Raw genomic sequence first — 25,596 nt, forward strand, 5'->3', positions numbered from 1 at the left:
GCTATGATACAAAAAGGGTAGGATTAAATAAGTTTTGCTTCTTCTTACTCCTTTTCGGACCAGCTGTAATGAGAAACTGTAATTATGTGATGTATCATATTGTAATTGTATGCATGTTCGGAATAATCTAACACCATAACCATAACCACAACAGTTACATAACATGCACTCACAACACATTTGTATAGTTATTTCTCATTTGCAGCCTCCGGATCCTATAAGTCATCATTTAGCAGGAAATTTGTCCTCCAATTCAAGCAAGCAAGCAGACCGAAGTGGAAGACAAACTATCGCTGAAAGAAACACATTATTCCTCTTTTATTTATTTTCCTGAAATATGTTCTTACTCATACTTTACTGACCTCCGGGGGCTACAACGGGGGTGTTTACCTTGAGTGCGCTGACAGATATCCTTGAAACAGGAGTCTTATTTGTACACTTTGTTTTCCAGCAGTGTTCCTCAACCTGAATTGAGCAAAGGACAGTGGCGGCTCTAGCCTCAATGGGGCCCTGGGCGAGACCCCCTTGTCACAGTTTATTTAGTTTGTGTCTTTCTTACACCTTATTTGTCTGTCCTTGAACGCACCATAGGTACGTGTTATGAGACAAAGCCAAAGTTATGTATACCTTTATGATGCAAAAATTTAGTAATTCGGTCTCAGCTAACGGTCCCTCAGCAGCTTGGAAAAGCCTGTGAGAGGTCACTAACCACAAAAACCCCACACCCCACTCTGCAAGTAACAATAGACTAGCTAAGGACCTGAACAGCTAATATTGCAGGTTTTCACATCCATTGCCTGGCCCTAGCCCATCAGCATCACCCCAACACTTAGACTGCACCCTACCTGCTCCCCCAGCAACCCCCTCTACATTCTTCTCTGACCCCCCCACCTGCAATGTCTATGAAAAGGATGTGTGCTCTTCCAGAAACAAAAGATCAGAAAGGGTCCAGGAACTCTCCTGCCTAAGAGCTTATGCTGTGGAAACTTGCCCCCATCTTTACGCAGATCTTCAACTCATCACTGGAGCTGTGTGAAGTGCCCTCTGGCTTCAAAAGCTCCATCAATGACTACAGACATGTAGTCCTGACGTCTGTGGTCATGAAGTCTTTTAAGAGACTGGTGTTAAGCTACCTGAATGACACCACAGATCCCCTTCTGGATCTCCTGCAAACCTCCGGGCCAAGAGGTCGGTAGAGGATGCAGTCAATATGGGACTAAACCACATCCTTTATCACCTCGACTCCCCAGGGACTTACACTAGGATCCTGTTTGTGGTCTTCAGCTATGCATTCAACACCATCATCCCAGATATCCTGCACTGTAAACTCACCTGGCTCCGAGTGCCGACCTCCACCTGTTAGTGGAACACCAACTTCCTGACTGACAGGAGGCAGCAGGTAATGCTGGAGAGCATCACACTCAGCACCCGGACAATCAGCACCGGCGCCCCCTCTACACTAATGACTGCACCTCAGGGGACCCTTCTGTGAAGATCTTCAAGTTCGCAGACGACACCACTGTCATCAGTCTCATCCAGGACGGCTACGAGTCTGCCTACAGACGGGATGTGGAAAAGTTGGCTCTATAGTGCAGTCAGAACCATCTGGACCTGAACCCGCTAAAGACTATGGAGATGACAGTGGACTTCAGACGAAGCACTTCCTCCAACAGCACAGTGTGGCCTCTTTTAGGTTCCTGGGATCAACAATCTCACGGGACCTGAAGTGGACTTTCCACGTAGACACAATCAGGAAAAAGGCGCAACAAAGGATGTACTTCCTGTGTCAGCCTAAAAATTTCAACCTGCCCCAGGAGCTGCTGATCTTGTTTTCCCTTTCCATCATTCAGTCAATCCTGTGCATCTCCATCTCTTTGGTTTGGATCTGCAACCAAGCTGGAAAGACACAAACTGCAACGGACAATCAGGACTGCAGATAAGATAATTGGTGTCAACCTTCCCCCCAACCAGGACTTATACCAGTCCATGGTTAGGAAACGGGCAGGTAGCATCACTGCAAACACATCACAACCTGGTCAGAAACTGTGCCAGCTCCTCCCCTCCGGCACACGTTACAAATTACTGTACGCCAAAACAATTCGTGATAAGAAGATTTCTTCCCCAGGCTTTTACTCTGATGAACGCTAAACAGTCACAGAGTGTCAGACCTGTTGCTGTGAAATAACCCTGGAACTAATCTGTCACTGTGAATGTACTAACTCATGTTCACATCATCATCCTTTTGCTCTTTTAACCACTGCACTATTATCTCATTAACCTTGCACACCTTTGTTATTTAAGTGCTTGTTTGTATTTAGGTATTTTTAATATCCATTGAGAGGGACTAGGGGTAGAAAATGGATGGATGGATGGAAGGATGGATGGATATTGTTTATATTTTACAATGAAAGCACAGTCTACCAAGTCAAAATCCCTTTGTTATTATAACTGGTCAATTCTGATTCTGAAATGTGTCCTCACTTCCTTGTTCACTTTGATGTCCACTTTGAATGATAATCTCTAATTTTCTCTCATTGGTTTGGTTTCATCCACTTATGAACACAAATGAATATAAAAACAGAGAATTTCTGCCAGTTGACCCATGTGACCCATATCTGAAACTGCCACTGGTCAAGGCACACATTTTAAATTAGAATAATCACCAATAATTTTGGCAAGAGGGGAATACAAATAATAATGGACAACAGGGTTAGCTCTCACATAGCTTGGTTGTCACCAAATTTACAGAATTTAGATCAGAGTTCACTTAAATGGAGTAAAACAGCTAAAATTGTTCCCCTTAAAAAGTGTGAAGGAAGAGCTTGTTTAGATTATTAGTCTGCTGACTAATTTGACACAGTTGTTAACCTTGATGCTAGCAAAAAAATCCATTTGGAGTTGGTCATCATTTTCTTTTTGGAGCTGGTTGTCACATATATTCATATATTTATAAACATGGGCGTTAAAGTAGAGGGATAAGTGGGGATGCCTCCAAGCACAATAAGGCCCTTGGGATTTTGTAAAGTTTGAAGTCTTTCATTCAAATATGTAAGTCATAAAAAGTGAAATAAAAAATGTTAAGATAAAATAAATATACCTATCAAAGTTAAATAATAAGGTTGCTTGAACCAAATTGGACATGTTTAACTACTTAAATACACCCTATTAAAAATGCAAAATAGTTGGTACCCCTTGATGTGGCAAACCTAGCATAGAACACTTCACTCAACACAATATCAATCAATCAATCAATCAATGTTTACTTATATAGCCCTAAATCACAAGTGTCTCAAAGGGCTGCACAAGCCACAACGACATCCTTGGCTCAGATCCCACATCAGGGCAAGAAAAAACTTAACCCATTGGGATGACAATGAGAAACCTTGGAGGGGACTGCAGATGTGGGAACCCCCCCTCCAAATAACGTCACTAAAGCTCATCTTTAAGCATTCACACACAGCACCAACATTTTGGAACGACGATAAAGTGATGCAATAAAAAAAAATGTAATGAATGGATCTGTGACAGAATAGGAGTATAGGAGTATGTTATATACATCACTTTGCATCTCATAACGGTGTTGCCTTCAAGGACCCTTCATTAAAGTTAAAAACAGAGGTTACAGGAGAGACTTAACCCCCAATAATAATACGATCATATTAATAACAAAAATAATATTGATTCTTATTAAGATTTATATTACCCACTGAGTTATGACTCTATGAGTATCAGTGAATACACACTGAAGTAAAAGAAAACGTGACAGATTTAAGCGATTAATGAGGTTCTATGATTATTTAAATGAATATTCTGGCCACTTTTAATTTGTTGGCACTTTATTTTTATTTTTTTATTTTTATTTTTTTATTTTTTATTTTTTTTTGTGTCCTGTCCAGCTTCTCAGGCAAATCATATAGTTGATGTAGATGCCCATGTCGGCTGTTCAGATTTACTTTACAAAAGAGAAGTGTAGGATACTTCTCTTGTTGCCTTATTTGTATTTGACTTTATTAAATGTATTTATATTATCATTTAGTGCAGCCGGGCCGGAGCAGGAGGGGATAGAAAGAGAAAAAAAAAGAAGACAGAGGGGGAAATTGTGGGGACAAGAGGGGAATTAGACAGAGAGACAAAAACAACAACAGCAAACAACAACAACAACAACAATAGAGCAACATCAGCAAATATGACATGTACAAATATGATGGTAAAAGTAATAGCAAATAAGCAGTTAGCGAAAAATAAAAAATAATACAGAAATGACAATGAGCATTATTACACTACAAATGGATCAATACAAATACCAATAGAAATAGCGCTATTGATAATGAACAATACCAATAATTTACCTTTATTATCAACAATACAGTTGTTTAAATGCAACAATACATATACGTAATGATAACTTGAGATACGAAAGAATGCAGAAAAATGGAGGGGGAGAAAGAGAAGCAACCTACATTAACCTTGTAGATTGTTATAGTCACAATAGGTTAAGCTTTGTCAGTGTGCCATGTGTTACACCCAGTTTACCCTAGGGCAACAACGTTAATATATGTTTGATGAAACGTGATTATGTGCATGAGTGTAAGTATGCATATGTACTTGTATATGTACAGAATGTGTATATGTGTTTGTACAATGAATGTATATGTACAGAATGTGTATATGTGTTTGTACAGTGAATGTATATGTACAGTATGTGTATGTGTATGTTTGTATATTGAATGTGCGTGTGGATGTACGAACATTAGGTAGGTAAATATGTACTGTATTTGTGTATGTATGTGGGAGCGTAGGTACCTATGTACGTATGTGAGCATATGTGAATTTGCATGTACAATACATTCGACTCCCAGAGTGCGTGGGAGCCAGAGCACGGCCCCATCACCCCCGAGAGCCCAACCCACAAACAGGAGGCGTGGTGCCCAGGGAACCAGGGACCACCGCCCCCACGCAGCCAAGCCGGCCAGCGACAGGAACCCCAGAGCCCGACCCACCGTACCGCCCACAAGGGCCAGCAGCAGGCCGCAGACAGACGCACCCGGCAGAGGACAGGGCACGAGAAAAGCAGGGGACAGCCAGACCCCAAGCCAGCGAGAGACCACACCCCACACGGGCAGAAAGGCGAGACGCCCCGCCCGAGGGACCCAGAGACTCCCCGCAACCGGACGGGAAGACCGCCCCCGCCCCACCGGCAACCGGGCCCCCACGAGCCCACCCCCCACCCCCGGAGAGCGCGGCGAGGCCAGCCCCCGGCCACCCCACCCAAACCGGCCGCCGCAGGACCACCCAGGCACAGGGCCACGGGAACCACCCACCCCACCCGCAGGGACCCCAACGATGGAGATGGAACAACCAGCAACCGCCCCGCCGAGCCCCCCCCCTGAGGGAGGGGAAAAATAAAAAATAATATTAATAAAATATATTAAAAAATAAATAAATTAATTAATTAATTAATTTTAAAAAAAAGAATTAAAAGAAGACCACAGACATGCTGACAAACAAGGTCACTACCCCAGCAACTGGCCGACTCGCAGCACCTCGGAATACCTTGCAGCACCAAGCTACCACAATAGACGCAGGGACTAGGCCCAACAGGCCCCAACCAAGACGGGCACCCGGAAGGGATGGACAGCGGGACCCAGGAGCTCCAGACACGCAGTTCGGATGCATTAGCCTGAGGCGTCGACCCCCGTCTGACAGGCAGGCCCAGAGCGTACCCCCAGAAATATACATACATACATACATATATACATACACATACACACATACATGTATACATACCCACACATACACATATATACATATACATACACATATGTACACATACACATATATAAACATACATACATACACACACATATACATACATATACACAGTTCGTCAGCCCCGACAGCCATCACGCGCGCGCGCTGCCACCAGTCACAACATCAGCCACACCCCTGCACCAGACCCAGCAGCCACGGGCGCCCACACCACAAACAAACGGCAGCAGAAACAGCAGCCGCAATAACCCCAGACAGCCAGCACCAGCCAATCAAATCAAAGCGATCAAAAAAAAAACTGCGACCAGCAACCACACGCCACCAGGACCACGGAGACCAGCCGGCGCCAGCCCGCCAGTCAGCCCGAACGCCAACACGCAAACAAGAGACACCAACAACCCGCCCAACCAAAAGGCCCCCCACCCCAACCCAAACCCGCACAAACACACCACCGCCCAAACAACCGAGACACAGCATCCAGACCAGACACGGGGGCTGCGCCGCCACCACACCAAGTCACCAACAGGGACCCCACCCAACAGGAAGTGAGACCCGCGCGACGCCACACACAAATAAATAATAAGATTAAAAAAATAAAAAATAAAAAAATAAAATAAAATAAAAAATAAAATTTAAAAAATAAAATAAAATAAAAATAAGTAAATAATAAAAATAAAAATAATAAATACATTAAAAATTTGTTGGCACTTTATATTGACTTGTTCTAGAAATTGTGATCCCATCTTTCAAAAGTCAAAAACCTAAGTTTTTTTTTTACATATGTTGTAGACAGCTGGTTTCAACCAAATCCATGCAATTATTTGTTTTTTTTAATTCATGTAAAGATGCCAAGTTTGTGTTTATGTGGCGGCAATGTCGGGTTTAGGGTGGGATGGGGGGCCCTTTAGGAGTCTTTTGTATGGGGTCCCAGAATCTGGTGCTAAGACCCTGTTCATACATATCACATAAATCAGTAGGCTGGCCTGAAGATGTTTTTCCTGTTTAAGTTCCTTGCGCAGCATGTGATAAAATGTACCAAGTTATTCATTTGTCAATTTGTTGATGCTATTCAGCTTTCCAAATTTAGTTTTGCTTTTATGGTTGTGTGTATATTTTAAAGTATTTTCCCATAAAATAACATTGTGACAAGCATCCCCGTTGTCCCCAACCTTGTGGAAGCACATTTATTGTTCTGCCTCGATACAATATATGTCGTCAATAAAAAACAATTATGCAGCCAATCAAGTGAAATTGGATAATTATGATTTCCTGTGACACAGTGGTTGGGGATCATTGCTTTATAGACTCTAAAGAGCTTACTCGTGGTTTTACAACCACTATTTCCATACAAAGTACTTTAAATGAGTATTAAAATGTCTACTCTGCCGGATATATTAATGTCAGCATGAGCCTACATTAATGAGATCGCACGTTGATGTTCCTTCCTCCTTGATAATATGGTAGGAGCTGAGACGCCTCACAGTTGGGCTCCTTGTGACGAAGGACACATAAGTCAGGGGGAAAATAAAGGAGTCAAGGATCTTCCTGCTTGGTCACTGTAATGAGCGTGGTTACAAAACCAGCTTCCTAAGTAAAATGATAAGAAGCTAGCTAGTCTTTTAAAAGTCTTTTCAGGTGCAAACGTCCAGCAAGTGAGCTAAGAAAAAGTGATGCTTTATGTGACCTTGCCTGTTCTGTTTTATGTGTTTTAAGGCTGGGGCAGTCAGAGTTCCAAGGTGCACATCCACCACAGCACCTGGCTACACTTCCCTGGTCACAACCTGCGATGGCTGCTCACCTTCGTGCTGCTCTTCGTCCTCGTCTGTGAGATTGCAGAGGGCGTCGTCTCCGACGGGTAAGTCTTCTCCTATAATCGTGTCTCAGCTTGATGTGCTCACTTGGTGTGTGTTGAAAAACATGCGTGGTTACTTCGTAGACTGCATGCAGATTAGAGTGACGTTGACTTAAGTGAGCAAGAAGGCTCTTCACCTGTTTTTATGAGCCTTGGCCTACATTAGGAACGTCTTACACTCGTAGTATGTATACGTTTGAGATGTTGTACTGATGGTGATGTGGAAGTGCCATGTACAATATACAAGAACTTTACAACATTTTGTTAGTTTCTCGCGCCAGAACTTTAGGAAGTTCATGTATAGCAACTTGCCAGGTGTCCAGTGGTATTCAGTTGCTTTTTCTTGAAAATCATACCCAAAAATAATTTTTTTCAAATGTTATTGTGTACCTCATCCAGAGTGACACAGCAATGGATAGATCAGGGGTGTCAAACTCATTTTAGATTGGGGGCCACATGGAGAAAAATCTACTCCAAAATGGGTTGGACTGGTAAAATCACGGCACGATAACTTAAAAATAAAGACAACTTCAGATTGTTTTCTTTGTTTAAAAGTAAAACAAGCACATTCTGAAAATGTACAAATCATAATGTTGTTGGGGTTTTTTTTACACTTGCATGTTGCGGTTATTAGTATTCTATCTTTATTTGTTGTTATTTATATTTTCTGAATAAATTATGTGATAATGTTCTTTAGTCAATTCCATCCATCCATCCATTTTCTACCGCTTGTCCCTTTTGGGGTCGTGGGGGGGTCGCTGGAGCTTATCCCAGCTGCACACGGGCGAAAGGCGGGGTACACCCTGGACAAGTCGCCACCTCACCGCAGGGCCAACACAGATAGACGGACAACATTCACACTCACATTTACACACTAGGGCCAATTTGTGTTAATTTTCAATCTATGAAGATACTTTTTTTTTTATTATCAAAATCAAATTACAGTTTGTTATTTATGTAGTTTGCTCATTTTCCTCGACTGATGTATTGACATCATGTGGTTTATTTTGTACATATGTAGCATCATCTACATAGATACTAAGAATTGCTATTGTGACATCCAGTGGACACATTTAGAACAGCAGTTTATTTCATTCAAAAATTTCAGGTTAATTTTTATACTTAGCAAACTCATCCTGCAGGCCGGATAAAACCTGTTCGCGGGCCTGACATGGCCCTCGGGCCGTACATTTGACTCCTCTGGGATAGATGTTTCGTTTTTCAGAGAGCTAAATACCTCACACAAAAATAGAGGTACGAGACTAGAATGTTTCTGTACCAGTACAAGGTACATTTTTTAAGAATTCCGGGCCAGAAGTATACTTTTATACTACTAAAAAGGGTACAAGGTGATATAAAGTACAAATGTGTACCCTAAGGGTACTTGCTTGATGAAGAAGGACAAGCAGGAAAGTGGTAGGAGCAGTGTGCTATTTTAATTCTTCCAGGCAGCTCAAAAAATACAAAAACTCAGAAACAAGTATAGCTTGGAGCCAATAAGCAAAAACCTCGCCAAGGGCGAACAGCGTGACAGTCTTAGGCAATGAAAAAACAGTCAATCAGGGATCTAATAAGATCACCATGCTAAATAGCGTGTGCAAATTACAAAATTGTATTTACTATTCGTGGTTATGTTGCAAGACTGTGTGTACAATTGATATGCAAAAGTGCTCCAGACCACCCTATTTTTGAGATTTCACCGTGGAAGACATGCATTTCCCTCCACATTGAAATGATCATGCAACCTGTGGTGTTCTGTTATGTTGCAGCACACAACTATGATATCTACCATATTTTCTGCCATATAGAAGTGCAATCAAAACAACAGATCCTCGCTTTTAGCACGCCAAAAGTGCACTCTAGGAGAAAACACGACCAGGGTTTTTGGCACAACACCAGCAAGAACTGCGGTGGTGCACTAAAATTATCCAGACGCAAGAAAATGCAATTTGCAAGAAAGAACATGATATCAGAAATAAAGCTATTAAAAAAATAGTGTCTGTTGAGTCCAAATTCTCTGGATCAGGGGTTCCCAAACGTTTTGACTCGGGGGCCGCATTGGGTTAAAAAAAATTGTCCGTCTTTATAATCCGTTTTGTCATTTAACATCAATTAACATTGATGTTCATCAACATTTAACATTGTCACGTTATCGATGGGAAAATTCATTTTTAGACAATATGATTTGCCTGAGCGTCTAGGAGACACCAAGAGTAACAAGCGGTAGAAAATGGATTAGAAAGGAAAGATAAAAAAAAAAAATTAATTTAAAAAAAAAAACTTAAAAAAAAAAAAATTACTTGGGACTTCCTGTGGGCCGGATTTTGGATGTTGGGGGGCTGGATCCGACCCGCGGGCTGTAGTTTGGGGACCTCTGCTCTAGATCAACCCATAGGTCATTAATCAGCTCAAAGATAGACAGACAGACCTCCTTCTGACCGCAACGCAGCCAGTTGTGCCCAACTGTGCCAGTTTACACTTTGATTTCTAAATACAAACGCAAAACAGTCCCAGTCTTGATAAATCACATTGCGAGTGATAAATGGTTATATTTGCATCTCTTCCGCTTTCTAACAATTAGCATATATTCTGAAAATACATGAAGACAAACACACTAAAAGGATTGCGCTCTCTATTTTAATCATTTAAGAGAGGCAATCCACTGTGCACAAGTTTAGTAGATCAGCTTTGCGTGCGCTATCAAGTTTGCACATGTTTTAATACCAGCAAACCTTTAGGGGATCCGACCCATTGTGTCAATTCACTGTTGTGGATGTAGTTGTTTTTCACTATTGCTTTGTACATTGGTTCAATTATGCTGCAAAATATAAACTATGGCATTTATTTTGTTTACTTGTGTCGCATATTGTATTGTATCTTAAGATATTCTGAGATTCCCAGTGCGTATAGTATGTTTACCCAATCTACCTAAAATGATTAGATTCCAGATATTTGAAACACAACATATTAATTCAGGTTATGAATAGCATAGGGTAATAATAGATTATAAATAGGATAGAATAAATTGAAAAATAGAATAAATAATAAGCGAGTGATCCACATACAGGGCACCGTAAGTGGCGACCCATCACCGTGTGGTGAAAATGTATTTTTTGTTGAACTTGTGCAATGATAATAAAGAGCATACCGTACCATACCATACCATAACTTGCAAACTATGCTGAACTTGGTTTTTATTTTTTTTTGGTCTACTGTCATTGTTTTTATATTCTATTTGCACAATCTATCCTATTGCATTTATAATCCACGCATATTAACCTATGCTATTCTTAACGTATTCTATATCTATTTGAATTATTATGTACATACTAGGGCAGCACGGTGCAAGAGGGGTTAGTGCATCTGCCTCACAATACGAAGGTCCTGAGTAGTCCTGAGTTCAATCCCGGGCCGAGATCTTTCTGTGTGGAGTTTGCATGTTCTCCCCGTGACTGCGTGGGTTCCCTCCGGGTACTCCGGCTTCCTCCCACCTCCAAAAACATGCACCTGGGGATAGGTTGATTGGCAACACTAAATTGGCCCTAGTGTGTGAATGTGAGTGTGAATGTTGTCTGTCTATTTGTGTTGGCCCTGCGATGAGGTGGCGACTTGTCCAGGGTGTACCCCGCCTTCTGCCCGTGTACAGCTGAGATAGGCTCCAGCGACCCCCCGCGACCCCAAAAGGGACAAGCGGTAGAAAATGGATGGATGGATGGATGTACATACTATAATTCTTGTGGTACTCATTGGGCTAAATTTGCGACCTCGGGTATTACATTTTGTGCCATCTCATTCGTCTCATGTGTATTGATAAGACAATTAAGTTCCTTGAATCAATCTGTAATTGACTCGTACTCTTCCTTTCACTCAAAATCAATTGGGGTAGGCTCTAGCCCTGACCGTGAACAGAATGAGCAGCAGAAAAAGAATGGATCAATTGATGAGTCAATGACTGAATAGTCCCTCTGAAACTCTTTTTAACCTCTTACAGTAACAACATGGTGTTTCTAATAAAAAATGTGTTTGTCAGCCATGTAAAACTTTTAAAACACAAAGGGGAACTGCACTTGTCCTTTTTTGGAATTTTGCCTATCGTTCACAATAGTTCACAATCGTTATGATTGAAGTTTTTTTTTATTTTGCCTTCTGACATATACAAATTGGCTCGTTCTTGGTGGCTAGCAAGGCAGCTAATGGGAGCAATGATCTCTACCTCTAAATCACTGCATTCAAAACTGTCAACAGTACTTCATTTACGTTCCGTAACCTCTATAATAACCACGCTGTAGCGACATTGTTATTGTGAGAGTGAACATTCAGGAACTCCTTTTCTAGCGCAGTAACACATCGCCGTTGTTACGATCCGCTGCACGGATCATAGTTTGTTTATGTTTCTCGTCACATATGTTTTCAGCACCTTGATTTTGTTTGTGTTCAGTTGCCATGTCAACTGATTACTTTCACCTGCCTCTGGTTAGTGTTCGGGACGCGCACCTGTTGCCCGGGCACTAATCAGAGGGCTATTTAGTCTTTGTCCTGGCCTCACTCGGTCTGGCTTCCTAGTTTGTTCCCATACAACTGTTAACGACTACTTAGATTTCATGCTATGCTATTTTTTCCTGCTAGCTCCCACGCTAGTCCTTTTGTTTTGCCTTTTGTGCTACGTGCATGTCTTTTGTTTATTCATCATATGATTTATATTTAAAATAAATCATTTTCCTACCTGCAAGCTGTGTCCGAAGCCGTCTGCATCCTTGGGAGAACCACACCCGCATCACTATGCGACCACGTCGTTTCAGTAGGAAGCCAGCAAATAACAATTCTCCCGCGGCAGCCATTGAGGAGTTTGACGAAGGTACGTGGGAGGTGTTGCGAGCAATGGAAGCGGAAACTCTTCGCTATTCCCCCTGGGAGCGCCAGGACCTGATATGGGGTCCCAACGGAAAGCTGGTCCCGATCCACTCCGTTTGGCCCGAGGACATCGCCACACCCCCGCAGTACGGGACGCGTCAGCGAAGACGGAAGCCGGCCAGAAGGTCTTCCCCTCGCTGTCAAGACGCGCCGCTCCTGCAAACTCCTCCCCCGGACCGAAGCAAGCTACATGCAGCTCAAACTTCCCCTCCTCAGACGCCAAACATTTTTCCGATTGGGCTGTCAGTCACATGGACATTTGCAACAGTGACGTCATTTCATTGGCGCCCCCCGAAGAGGTAACTCCGCCCACTCCCGATGACGTCATTGAGCAAGAATTTTTTTTCCATCATCTGCTTCTTTCTGTCAGCCAATTCAAAATAACTTTTATTCTAAGATAAAACATTATCAGGACATTTTTGTTAAGTTCAAGTCTAGTCAGTCACATTCTGATTTTCAAGCTCCGCCCCCAATTACTTTGGCCTCGCCCCCAGTGACTATTGCTCCGCCCACTGCACATATTTTCTCCCCCTGTTCTCTCACCCAATCTCAAGTGGGGGGTGAGAATAGACAATTTGGACAATTTAAAGAGGAGGAGTATACCCCCCTCCTTACCTCCCCCCACCCACCCTTGAAGACGGTTCCAAACCGCAAAGAGCGCGTCTGGTATCCGCGTCTTGAGGGGGGGGCTAGTACTGGGAACTGTGCTAGTGCGGTGGCACAACTTCGGCGTACTAAGCCGCAACCACCTGCACGGCCACTGCCACCAGTTTTTTGGCGTGCTAAGCGGCAACCTCCTGCACGGCCACCGCCACCAGTCTTTCGGCGTGCTAAACCGCAACCTCCTGCACGGCCACCGCCACCAGTTTTTCGGCGTGCTAAACCGCAACCTCCTGCACGGCCACCGCCACCAGTCTTTCTGCGTGCTAAGCCGCAACCCCCTGCACGGCCACCGCCACCAGTCTTTCGGCGTGCTAAGCCGCAACCCCCTGCACGGCCACCGCCACCAGTCTTTCGGCGTGCTAAGCCGCAACCTCCTGCACGGCCACCGCCACCAGTCTTTCGGCGTGCTAAGCCGCAACCTCCTGCACGGCCACCGCCACCAGTCCTTTGGCCTGCTAAGCCACAACCGCCAGCTAGGCCACCTCCAGCTGCACCTCGGCTAGCACCTGTTCCTGCACCTCGGCTGACACACCAAGCTTCGTCTCCTGTACCTACACCAGCGCCAGCTCCAAGGCTGGTTCCCACACCAGCGCCGGCTCCAAGGCTGGTTCCCACACCAGCGCCGGCTCCAAGGCTGGTTCCCACACCAGCGCCGGCTCCAAGGCTGGTTCCCACACCAGCGCCGGCTCCAAGGCTGGTTCCCACACCAGCGCCGGCTCCAAGGCTGGTTCCCACACCAGCGCCGGCTCCAAGGCTGGTACCCACACCAGCGCCGGCTCCACGGCTGGTACCCACACCAGCCCCGGCTCCACGGCTGGTACCCACACCAGCGCCGGCTCCACGGCTGGTACCCACACCAGCGCCGGCTCCACGGCTGGTACCCACACCAGCGCCGGCTCCACGGCTGGTACCCACACCAGCGCCGGCTCCACGGCTGGTACCAGAACCTGCACCTGCTCCACGGCTGGTACCAGAACCTGCACCTGCCTCCACGGCGACGACGTCTCCTCCTGCCTCCACGGCGACGACGGCTCCTCCTGCCTCCACGGCGACGACGGCTCCTCCTGCCTCCACGGTGACGTCGGCTCCTCCTGCCTCCACGGCGACGTCGGCTCCTCCTGCTTCCACGGCGACGTCGGCTCCTCCTGTTTCCACGGCGACGTCTGCTCTCTCCTCGTCTTCGTCTCAGCGACCTCGAGTGGTCTGGCTGCGCAAGCGGCGCTCTCGGAGGTTTGTTTATGGACGCCAGTGGCGCAAACAGCAGCGACACCCGAGACGTAGTCGTAGAACTCTCCGGCTGCTGAACTTCTGGCGCCACTCACGCCCACCTTCTCGGCAGCCACGAATGTGGCCTTTCCGTGGTCGCCCGCCTCGCCTGCGGCAGCGGCGTTCCACTCGCCACCGCCACCTGACTCTTCCCCGGTGGATTCGGGGACACGTGGCCTGGGGACCCACCACCAAATCCTCCCTCCACCCTCCCTGGTCTCTTGAACTGTTTCTTGTTTTTTGGGTTCTAGTTTTATTTCGTGTCAAGGGACATCTGGAATCTGTCCTTTAAGGGGGGGGGTACTGTTACGATCCGCTGCACGGATCATAGTTTGTTTGTTTCTCGTCACATATGTTTTCAGCACCTTGATTTTGTTTGTGTTCAGTTGCCATGTCAACTGATTACTTTCACCTGCCTCTGGTTAGTGTTCGGGACGCGCACCTGTTGCCCGGGCACTAATCAGAGGGCTATTTAGTCTTTGTCCTGGCCTCACTCGGTCTGGCTTCCTAGTTTGTTCCCATACAACTGTTAACGACTACTTAGATTTCATGCTATGCTATTTTTTCCTGCTAGCTCCCACGCTAGTCCTTTTGTTTTGCCTTTTGTGCTACGTGCATGTCTTTTGTTTATTCATCATATGATTTATATTTAAAATAAATAATTTTCCTACCTGCAAGCTGTGTCCGAAGCCGTCTGCATCCTTGGGAGAACCACACCCGCATCACTATGCGACCACGTCGTTTCAGCCGTGCTTCGGTATTAGCTGTAAAAGCTAACTACATAAAGAGATATGCTAGCTTTTACAACAACACAAAACGTGTTTGAGTTTGTAAATCACAACACTGCGATACGACATCAATTTGTACTGATTGAAAAACATGAACAATCATATTGCAGTATCTGTAAAGTATTAGCCCACATTTCATGTTTTGTTTGTACACAGCTAGCCAGACAGTGTATGTACTGTAGTTGTACTAACACGCATGGCGTGCTGCCTGTATCATAGTTGATATTGAAGTGACTTACCCGATGGACAGTTGTTCGTCTGGTCCATCTCGCTGGGGACGTTCCCTGTTAATTTTGAGTAAGCAATCAATTTATGTTAAAATTGCTTGGCTCTAAGTTCCATATTTAAAGTGTCAAAATCGCTTTCATCCCTCTCTCCTGGCTTCCGTCTGCTCCAACCTCTCACTCTTCCTTTGTGCTCGCTTCTATAAGCACCAGTATATTTAGCTTCAAAATTGTAAATCCTCATTTGTCCAAAAATAGTCTTCTTTGTTGTCTGTTACCAAGTCTGCCATGATTAAAAAACACTCGTGTTTGATTCCGGAAGTAGGAACACACATTGTTGCTGAAAGTCAGACGTGCGCTGCTATGGAAACAGAAATCAATGCGAGGACAAATCAGTCCCGAAAATGATCAAAACACGATAAATATTGAACATATTACATATTGTTATGAACGTGTCTGTTACTATATTATATATATATATTAACTTGCACTGTGTTTATTAAACGTTACTGGAGGGTTTTGAAGTTGTTTTAGAGGGCTTTGAAGATGTGTGTTCTTGTCACGATAGGCAAAATTCCAAAATAAGTGCAGTTCCTTTTTAACAAATCTATAACACAAAGGACCTTACTGGCTGAAGGACAAAACGCTAACATTGCTGAGTGTGTGAGACCCAGACGCACAGCAGGAAATAATAAATATATACAGTCTCTCATTTATCGCGACTAATTGGTACCGGACATGACACATTTCTGTGAGGTGGGATCATTACAAATCGAATATTGTCACATTTAGAGCATAAAACTGTTAACAACTTTATAAATATATAAATTTCTTAACATTATTAAATCCCTCTAAATATGAAACAACACCCATATAGTCACCTTTATACCCAATACAGTAGCCTTGAGTGTGTTTACTGTAGATTACAGTACACATTGGAAGCCCAGAGGATCCTACAAATGTCACTTCTATGGCAGTCAGCTGGCCACTTAAACACGACCTCTACGTGGAAGTACTTTATCATATCCTGGGTAATTCCTCTAAGTTAAAACTGGGCTTTCATGTTCTGAAACCACAGGCATAAATTGTTCTGGTAAAAGTTGGTCAACTTGACAGTTACTCCTATGAACTTTAGCCGTGTTGTTAGCATTCTGTGTTAGCATTTCAGCCATGCCTGTCCTGGGGTTGACATTCCGTATCATTCAAGCTAAAGCTGTGTTATTGATGTCTTAATGATGTGCCAACTCTGTTGCCACGTCCCACTGTGGTCTTTTGATATCACCCGTGTCAAAGTTCCACCAATGTGGAGATGTATTATTGATGAAGCAGCAGTTCAATCAATCAATGAAAGTTTACTTATATAGCCCTTAATAACAAATGTCTCAAAGGGCTGCACAAGCCACAACGACATCCTCAGATCCCACATCAGGGCAAGAAAAAAACTCAACCCAATGGGCACATTGAGAAACCTCGGAGGGGACCGCAGACGTGGAGAGCCCCCCGCTGGGCGACCGGTGCAATGAATGTCGAGTGGATCTAGTTAATAATGTGAGAGTCTAGTTCATAGTGGGACGAGCAGGGGATTATCTTGAATGGAGACAAGTCACCGACTGAGGCACAGAGGAGTGCTCCACCCCGGGTCACGACTTTGAACAGCTCATCTGTGGTCACCTGATAACCTCTCCACGCAGGAAAGGGGGACAGAGCAAAAAAGAGACGGCAGATCAACTGGTCTAAAAGGGGGGTCTATTTATAGGCGAGAGTATACAAATTAGTTTTAAGATGGGACCTAAATGCTGAGGTAGCATCTCTAATTGTTACCGGTAGGGCATTCCAGAGTACTGGAGCCCGAATAGAAAACACTCTATAGCCCGCAGACTTTTTTGGGGCTATTGGAATCAATAATAAGTCGGAGTTCTTAAATTGCAGATTTTTTGCCGGGACATATGGTACAATACAATCAAGATAGGATGGAGCTAGAATGTTTGGTATTTTTAATACGTAAGTAGTAAAACCTAAAAGTTGAAGATTAAGTTCATAAAAACGTTGTTCTGCCAAAGATTAACTTGTCTTCATCGCGGTGAAGATACAGTAGCGCTAAGAATAGCCGCCATGTTGTTGTTAGCAGTGTTCACTCTTAACCCAGTAACAGAAGTCCTGCTTGCTGAATCTTTATCAATCGCCACGACATAAAAATATAAAATAAGACATATATTGCACTGTAATACATACAGGATAAGACCGAAATAAAACTTAAAACATGTAGAATATGCTTTAAAAAAGTTTCCCCCAAAGTCCAAAAAACTAAGTATTGTCTCTTTTTTTCCCTTTAACTTCTACTTGCAGGTTCAGGTTCAGCCAGTCCAACCATCTTCACCTGTACATGCCTGCAGGCCTGGCCTTCTTGGCGGGCATCACCTCGATTGTCTACTATCATAACATTGAGACCTCCAACTTCCCCAAACTACTCCTAGGTAATTACCACTTATAGAATATACTTTCGTACAGTTGTTCTCGAACTGTGGTATGTGTACCATAGTTCGCGATTTCCATCTAGTGCTATGCCAAAGAATCCCTAAAATACATATTGAAACACAGTGTTACTGTTCAAACTGTGTGTAATGTTACAGTGGCCAAAAATATTAAATATACAGTACAGGCCAAAAGTTTGGACACACCTTCTCATTCAATGTGTTTTCTTTATTGTCATGACTATTTACATTGTAGATTGTCACTGAAGGCATCAAAACTATGTATGAACACATGTGGAGTTATGTACTTAACAAAAAAAAGTGAAATAACTAAAAACATGTTATATAGTCTAGTTTCTTCAAAATAGCCACACTTTGCTCTGATTACTTATTCGCACACTCTTGGCATTCTCTTGATGAGCTTCAAGAGGAAATGCCTGAAATGCTTTTCACTTCACAGGTGTGCTTGAAGAATGCCAAGAGTGTGCAAAGCAGTAATCAGAGCAAAGGGTGGCTATTTTGAAGAAACTAGAATATAAAACATGTTTTCAGTTATTTCACCTTTTTTTGTTAAGTACATAACTCCACATGTGTTCATTCATAGTTTTGATGCCTTCAGTGACAATCTACAACGTAAATAGTCATGAAAATAAAGAAAAAATGCATTGAATGAGGAGAAGGTGTGTCCAAACTTTTGGCCTGTACTGTACATGTTAAATAAAACTACTGCCTTGTTTTTTAATGTATGCTTACGCTTACTACGCTACTGTATTTTAATGTTGGTCATTATGGTGGTACTTGGAGAGCCACGTTTTATCAAAGGTGGTACTTGATAAAAAAAAAAAAAAAAAGGTTGATATATAGTACATTCTACTCTGATGTAGGCATGCCCTGCAAAGCTAGCATTAACTACATAATTTGTTGATATTCTGACCTTTTGGTTTCAAATGACCAAAACTCTGTGCAAGCTGTATGAACTTAATGATGACAGGATTGTAAAATAATTAGGCAAGTGGTTAAATGAATCTCCAGCTGAATGCTTGGCTGCCCTGGGATGAGACCGCATCAGGATTGAAAAACACCAATAACCTTTTTTCATTAGGAAAATGAGCATGAACCGATTTTGTCTGATTGTTCTTGTCATCCCCAGGCTGATATTAATGATGATGATTTTAATAACCCCGCAGAAAAGATGCAAGACAAGCTTTATAGAAAGAGAAAAGACAACATGTAAAGTCATTCGTTTTAACTAACCGTGTTAAGCTCTCTCACGTCCCTGAGCCGCCTGGGGGCTTGGAGGTCTTTGGTCAGAGTCGCTCTCTTGGGAGAAGCAGTGTAGTCAAGGCTGGGGTCAGCATAGCATGAATATAGATGGTCGTTCACTGCTGAGGCGTAGCCATTGAATTTATATGTTGCCTTGGTTGTTCTCTATAACAAAGGGAGCAAAGCGCTGCAGCAGCTAGTTGACGATCTTTGGTCTTTCCCTTGAACTTGGCGCAATAGAGTACACAGAGTCATTAAATGTTCTGAAGGTGGCTGCTGTGCATTTGTTGGCCTTAAAACGAGATGTATTAATGGCTAAAACAACAAACGAGAAATGCTCGATTTGGATTTGTTAACGATATGGCGATACTGTCCTGCACTTATTTTATATCTAAAATCTGAAGGCAAAGCTGGGAAATAATTCCACAGCACTTAGCTCACAACGTTGTTCTGCAGAGCACGACACAGTTCGATGAGGTCATCACACACGTGACCACACACACACCAAGCATTAGCCATGCATTTGGGCAACATCCAGGCAATACTCGATGTGATATCAATGTGATCTGATAGCTCGTTTGTATGTCAATATTATCATTGACATCCCTACAACTGAATGATAACGCCATTAAAGCCCATTTTTTACAGCTGGCCTCCGCCATTAATACGTTTTAATAAAGGTATTTAAAATAATATCTACATAAAATGTATTCTTGGCGACATTACAGTTATTTCTGATATATATTGTATACTTAATGCAGAGCAGTACTGAAGAAACAAAAAACTATTTTAAGGGGAATACTTACTGTACCACACTTCGAAAACATTTTGTAACATTTCAAACATCACATTTTATTTCATTTTATAAACTATTTATTTATTAAAACTGTATTTATTCTTTATCTATCTGTTTACTCATTTGTATCCACTGTTTAGGTTACAAATTTTGTACAAAATCATGTGTTAGAAGCTGCTATTAAACAGACAATGGGTAGGATTAAATAAGGTCCGCTTCTTCCTTCTCCTTTTCAGTCATGCCGTGATAAGAAACTGGAAATACAGTAAATTATGTACCATATTGTAACCGTATGCATATCTTAAGTAAACTAATACCGTAACCATTGTAAAAAACACAAGAGAGATTGTTCTTTTGTGTTATGGAGGACCATCAATGTTTTTCTTTAAAAAACTAACAAAAAGGAGAAATGAAAAATAAATTTACCACGGATTATAATGGTAAAAAACACTATCATAAAAACCAGTGAACAATTTGTTTTGAATACAATTATATATCAAATTACAGAGCGAATTCAGATATACTTGAACTGGTTTGTAGTTAATCTACAAACTGGAGATAATTAAAAAAAAATACATTTCAATCATGCTGGGAAATACCCCTATTTGTAAAAAATGGAACATGCCAAAATGTCTCTAGCCACAATTAGATTTGTTGTTTTAACATTTCTTTAATAATAATCTCACTTGGTCGAAGTGCAAACCTTCACCAAGGCTAAACTGTCAAAACAATTTTTAAAAGGATGGGTTTTCTTCCTTTGATGCCACAGTGATTAAAACTAATAATTGCAACGATACATTCCCTTGTATTCAGATCCTCACCAAAATGTCATGGACTCCTACTAGGTCAATTTGACCTGTGTATTTTTGTAAATTCATTTTGTATTTTCAGACGTGCTGTTAAACACTTTAAATCAGATTAATCACACTTTTAAAAGTTGATTAATCATGATTAATCACAGTTGATTATTTAAATTAATATATTTTATATATGCAATTTTACTGTCAGAACATTTTAAAACTTTTACTTTGTGCTGTCAAAGTGTCCCAGCATTAAAAAAAAAATCATTAGTCATGATTAATCACAGTCAATTAATTGTTTGCATAATTGAAATTAATCAAAAAAATATTTTTTTACTTTTGTTTAAAACATGTCAAGGAAAATAAATATTTTAATTGGTTTTTCAAAAATAACTCATGAGATTAGATAGTTGCAGCAAAGGAAGGGGACAGTTGCGGCAATTATCTTTTCAAACATGATAAACATTTATTTTCTTCTTCACTTTTTGATGCCCAAGCAATTTCTTTTTTGCTTGTGTGTTGTTTTCCTTAGCAGGAGAAAGAAACACCTCCTACTTAGTCCTCATTGGGCAGTGCATGGCTACTTTCAATAGGATTTGCGAATTTATACGGGACCTTGGCCTGGGAGTGATCTGAGCGTGCCGAGGCCACACACATCTGCGGTCGATTTCAAGTAGATTGCAATACAACAACAAATGTGCTTGGATTTGTGTTTGCAAACACTTTCAAACATCTGAATTTTTACTAGCGTACACCATTTTCTGGATTTGATCGTGCGTCCATAACTAGTAGGAATGCCATGCAACTCTTTGTACATGAGGCCCCAGGTCAAAGCATAGCAATGCAAAGATGAGTGAAGATGCTCATTCAAAATACATCCGACTGGACCTAAGATAAAACTGCATCCAAATTTTTTGTAAATGAATGACGGGTACTCAAGTAAAAACATTTAAAAAATGTTCTTGAATGACATTCTGACAATGAAATTGCATCGGTGTCCAAATATTTGGCTCTTTTTTAAGTTAATTAAATCATGCAATGCAAGTAAGTAATAACCTGATAATAATTATGATTAATCCAAATTAAAAAATTTAATTAAAATGTTTTATCATTAGAGACCTCTAATGTTATTACTTGGTGATGTTTATGATTGTCTTGTGTGATTTCTTATGCCTGTTTACTCTCCTCAGTGCTCCTCATCTACTGGGTTCTGACCTTCATCATGAAGACCATCAAGTTTGCCAAATACACACAGCACGGTATCGGCCCCAGACAGCTGCGTTATTGCATCACGGGCCTACTGGTGCTGCTCTATGGTCTCCTGTTGGCTGTGGAGATCAATGTGATCTTGGGCAGAGTGAGTGTGTCCCCACTTATGTGTTGTCACATGTTTGTGCAACTGATTGATCGCTGCCTGTTTTTGATGTGATTCACGTCTGCTCTTAGTCTGAAACCCCAAATGGGCCGAGTGGTCAGTTGTTTTGATGCGGTGCCAGACAGAACTGTCACTGCTATGTTCAACTACAAGGAATAGCAAATGGAGTGTTTGGCATTTTCACTTAAATCAACAGGGAGAGTAGATTTTCTAACCTAGTTCCTCATGACGCTTTAAAGCATGTTTGTTCAATTTAACCTCGGAGCTGAGTACACCTCAGCTGCTGAAACTGTGTTCTCTGGGTGCATAGCTGAGGGGATTGGATCTCCCATCAGACCTTGCACGCGCTCTGATGAAACATAACCTAAAAGTCACAAATTACACTTCGTCGTGTGTATTTATTTTTTATTTATTTATTTACAGACAGACATAGTTTTGTATTTCATTATTGTTTCTTTTGTTAATATCAGAGACCGTTCTACAAAAAGGTCATCCCTAGAAGCACACAGCTTATGGACAGGGACCCACAGTTAAAATATACATCATCATATACTATACAAAATACAATAAAATACAATACATTTCAAAATCTACCCACCAAATACTCATTTACAATTTCATTTATAAATAAAAAAGGAATCTTTAAATCCACCAAATCAGTCTCAATATCCTATTATTCAAATTTGATTAAATGTTGCATCTTGAAGATCTGCGATAATCTCATCATATATACAGAGGTCAAGACCAAAATTATGCGACAAATTTAAATTCCTCAACCATAAGGGGTGTGTTAAAAGTACTAAGCATAACGTCGCAATAAATTTAGCTTAAAACGCTTTTTAAAAATGTTTCAAGAATTAGATTTTTTTATAGAGCTATCAATCTCATTCCAGATCATCGGGCCTCTACAGGCTAAAGCTTGTACACTTTAGATGACGATTTTTCCTTCTTAATAAAGGTTTACTTCTAGTGTTATATCTATGAGAAGTAGTGGTCACTGGAATGAGCTGGCAGGGTCTAGAATTTAATCCGTTTACTACGTTATACATAATACAAGCACTGTGGAATCTGTTGCACTCCGTAAACTTCAGAAAATTGTACCCATAAAAAAGGGGATTTGAGGGAGCATTAAAGTTTGCCCATGATATAACACGTATGACTTTCTTCTGAGGAATCTCCAGTTTTTTAAGATAACTGGGATACGTGTTACACCATACGACATTTCAATAGTTTATATGTGGTTCAAATAGAGTCCGATATGAAATTAGGAGAGCGTTAAGAGGAAGAAAGGCAGGCAGAGAAATTCAATTGTACGCAGGTACTCGCAAATCCTAAAAAAAAACATGACAGCGAGCACTCTGACAAGAACGAGGCAGCAGATGTACGATGTTTGTTTGTTTTAAAGTGCTCGGATTGTATGCCACATATCTACAACTTGACTGGAATCAGTTGTGTAGATTTTGTGCTATCAAGGTTAGTATTGTTAAAAGCAGACCAGCATCAACATTATTGGTAGGTCTGCGAATATTTGGGTGTCCCACGATTCGATTTAATATTGATTCTTGGGGTCACGATTCGATTCAAAATAGATTTTTTCTTCGATTCAACGCAATTCTCGATTCAAAAACGATATTTTCCCGATTCAAAACGATTCTCTATTCATTCAATACATAGGATTTCAGCAGGATCTACCCCAGTCTGCTGGCATGCAAGCAGAGTAGTAGATTTTTGTAAAAAGCTTTTATAATTCCATCCATCCACTTCTACCGCTTAGTCCCTTTGGGGTCGCGGGGGGCGCTGGAGCCTATCTCAGCTACAATCGGGCGGAAGGCGGGGTACACACTGGACAAGTCACCACCTCATCGCAGGCTTTTATAATTGTAAAGGACAATGTTTTATCAACTGATTGCAATAATGTCAATTTGTTTTAACTATTAAATGAACCAAAAATATGACTTATTTTATCTTTGTGAAAATATTGGACACAGTGTGTTGTCAAGCTTATGAGATGCGATGCAAGTGTAAGCCACTGTGAAAATATTGTTCTTTTATTTTTATTTTTATAAATGTCTAATGATAATGTCAATGAGGGATTTTTAATCACTGCTATGTTGAAATTGTAACTAATATTGATACTGTTGTTGATAATATTAATTTTTGTTTCACTACTTTTGGTTTGTTCTGTGTCGTGTTTGTGTCTCCTCTCAATTGCTCTGTTTATTGCAGTTCTTTGGGTTTGGTTTTGGAATTGGATTGCATTGTTATGGTGTTGCTGTGTATTGTTTTGTTGGATTGATGAATAAAAAAATATATAAATAAAAAATAAAAAATAAAAAAAATCGATTTTTTAAAATTGAGAATCGATTCTAAATCGCACAACGTGAGAATCGCGATTCAAATTTGAATCGTTTTTTCCCCACACCCCTAATTATTGGCTTCATAGTACTTATGCTGTATGGTGACCTAATGGTTAGCATGTTGGTCTCACAGTCAGGAGATCAAAGGGTTGATCCATGTTACTTTAAATTGTCCATAGGTGTAAATGAGACTGAATGTTTTTATCTATATGTGCACTGATTGGCAACCAGGCTACAGTGTTCTTTGTGGCTGCCATGGTTGTGTTCTCTCGAGTGCAGAGGGACAAGCAGGAGCAGCGGACAGTTTGGAGTCTATTTTATTTATTCAAGGCAGAAAAACAGCGACTTGTGCTGGGTGACTGACAAATACAGAGGGGAGTGATTAACCAAAACAGCTGGTGGGAACACTAATTACTAAAACAAGGGCAGGTGTGGAGAATTAGTGTCCATGGAAACCAAAAGTAAACGAAGGGAAAGAGGTTAGAGCACGGAAACTAACAAAGGAAAAACTCCACAAAACAAATCAAGCCATGACCCGGGGGACCGATCATGACACCTTGTCTCTTAAGCAGAGTCAGCTGGGATAGGCTCCATCTCACCGTGACCCTAACAAGGACACGCAGCATAGTAAATGAAATAATTAATTCTGGTACACCTTAGGACTGATCTTCTAAGGGTTTGTGTCTATTAAAACTAATGCTGAAATTTTTAATCAGATTAATCACACACATTTTGATTAATCATAATTAATCGCATTACTTGTGTGTATCGTTTAAATCAAGTTTACTTGAACAATACAATACAATATTTGTGGTACAATGGAAACATACAAAAATCTACTCTTTGTTGGAAACAAGTCTAAATTTAGTTCACATGTTGTCTAATAAAGAAATAAATACATTTCTATCAAAAGGAAGGTTCCCATCATCCTCTAATGTAGGGGTCGCCAACCCCTCAACCCTGATTTTTGGGACTTTACCCCAAAATATTTAAGAAAAAAAAATGACCAACAGAGCTGCCTACATGCACAGTGTGTCACCTGAATACATTTGTACGCTGCG

The 25,596-nt window shown here is 41.7% G+C and overlaps 1 protein-coding gene across 10 annotated transcripts in view; it reads left to right on the forward strand.

Moving 5' to 3' along the window:
* abcc8 (ATP-binding cassette, sub-family C (CFTR/MRP), member 8) overlaps positions 1 to 25,596 on the forward strand; it is a 119,587-nt gene that overhangs the window by 17,810 nt on the left and 76,181 nt on the right. For all 10 annotated transcript variants that reach the window (XM_072913929.1, XM_072913923.1, XM_072913928.1 and 7 more), the window contains 3 exons: positions 7,483 to 7,624; positions 17,820 to 17,947; positions 21,994 to 22,160. In XM_072913929.1, the coding sequence (XP_072770030.1) occupies positions 7,483 to 7,624; positions 17,820 to 17,947; positions 21,994 to 22,160 (437 nt within the window). The remainder of the gene's footprint in view (positions 1 to 7,482; positions 7,625 to 17,819; positions 17,948 to 21,993; positions 22,161 to 25,596) is intronic.

This window comes from Nerophis lumbriciformis, linkage group LG10 (assembly GCF_033978685.3).
Source record: "Nerophis lumbriciformis linkage group LG10, RoL_Nlum_v2.1, whole genome shotgun sequence".
Lineage (NCBI taxonomy): Eukaryota > Metazoa > Chordata > Actinopteri > Syngnathiformes > Syngnathidae > Nerophis > Nerophis lumbriciformis.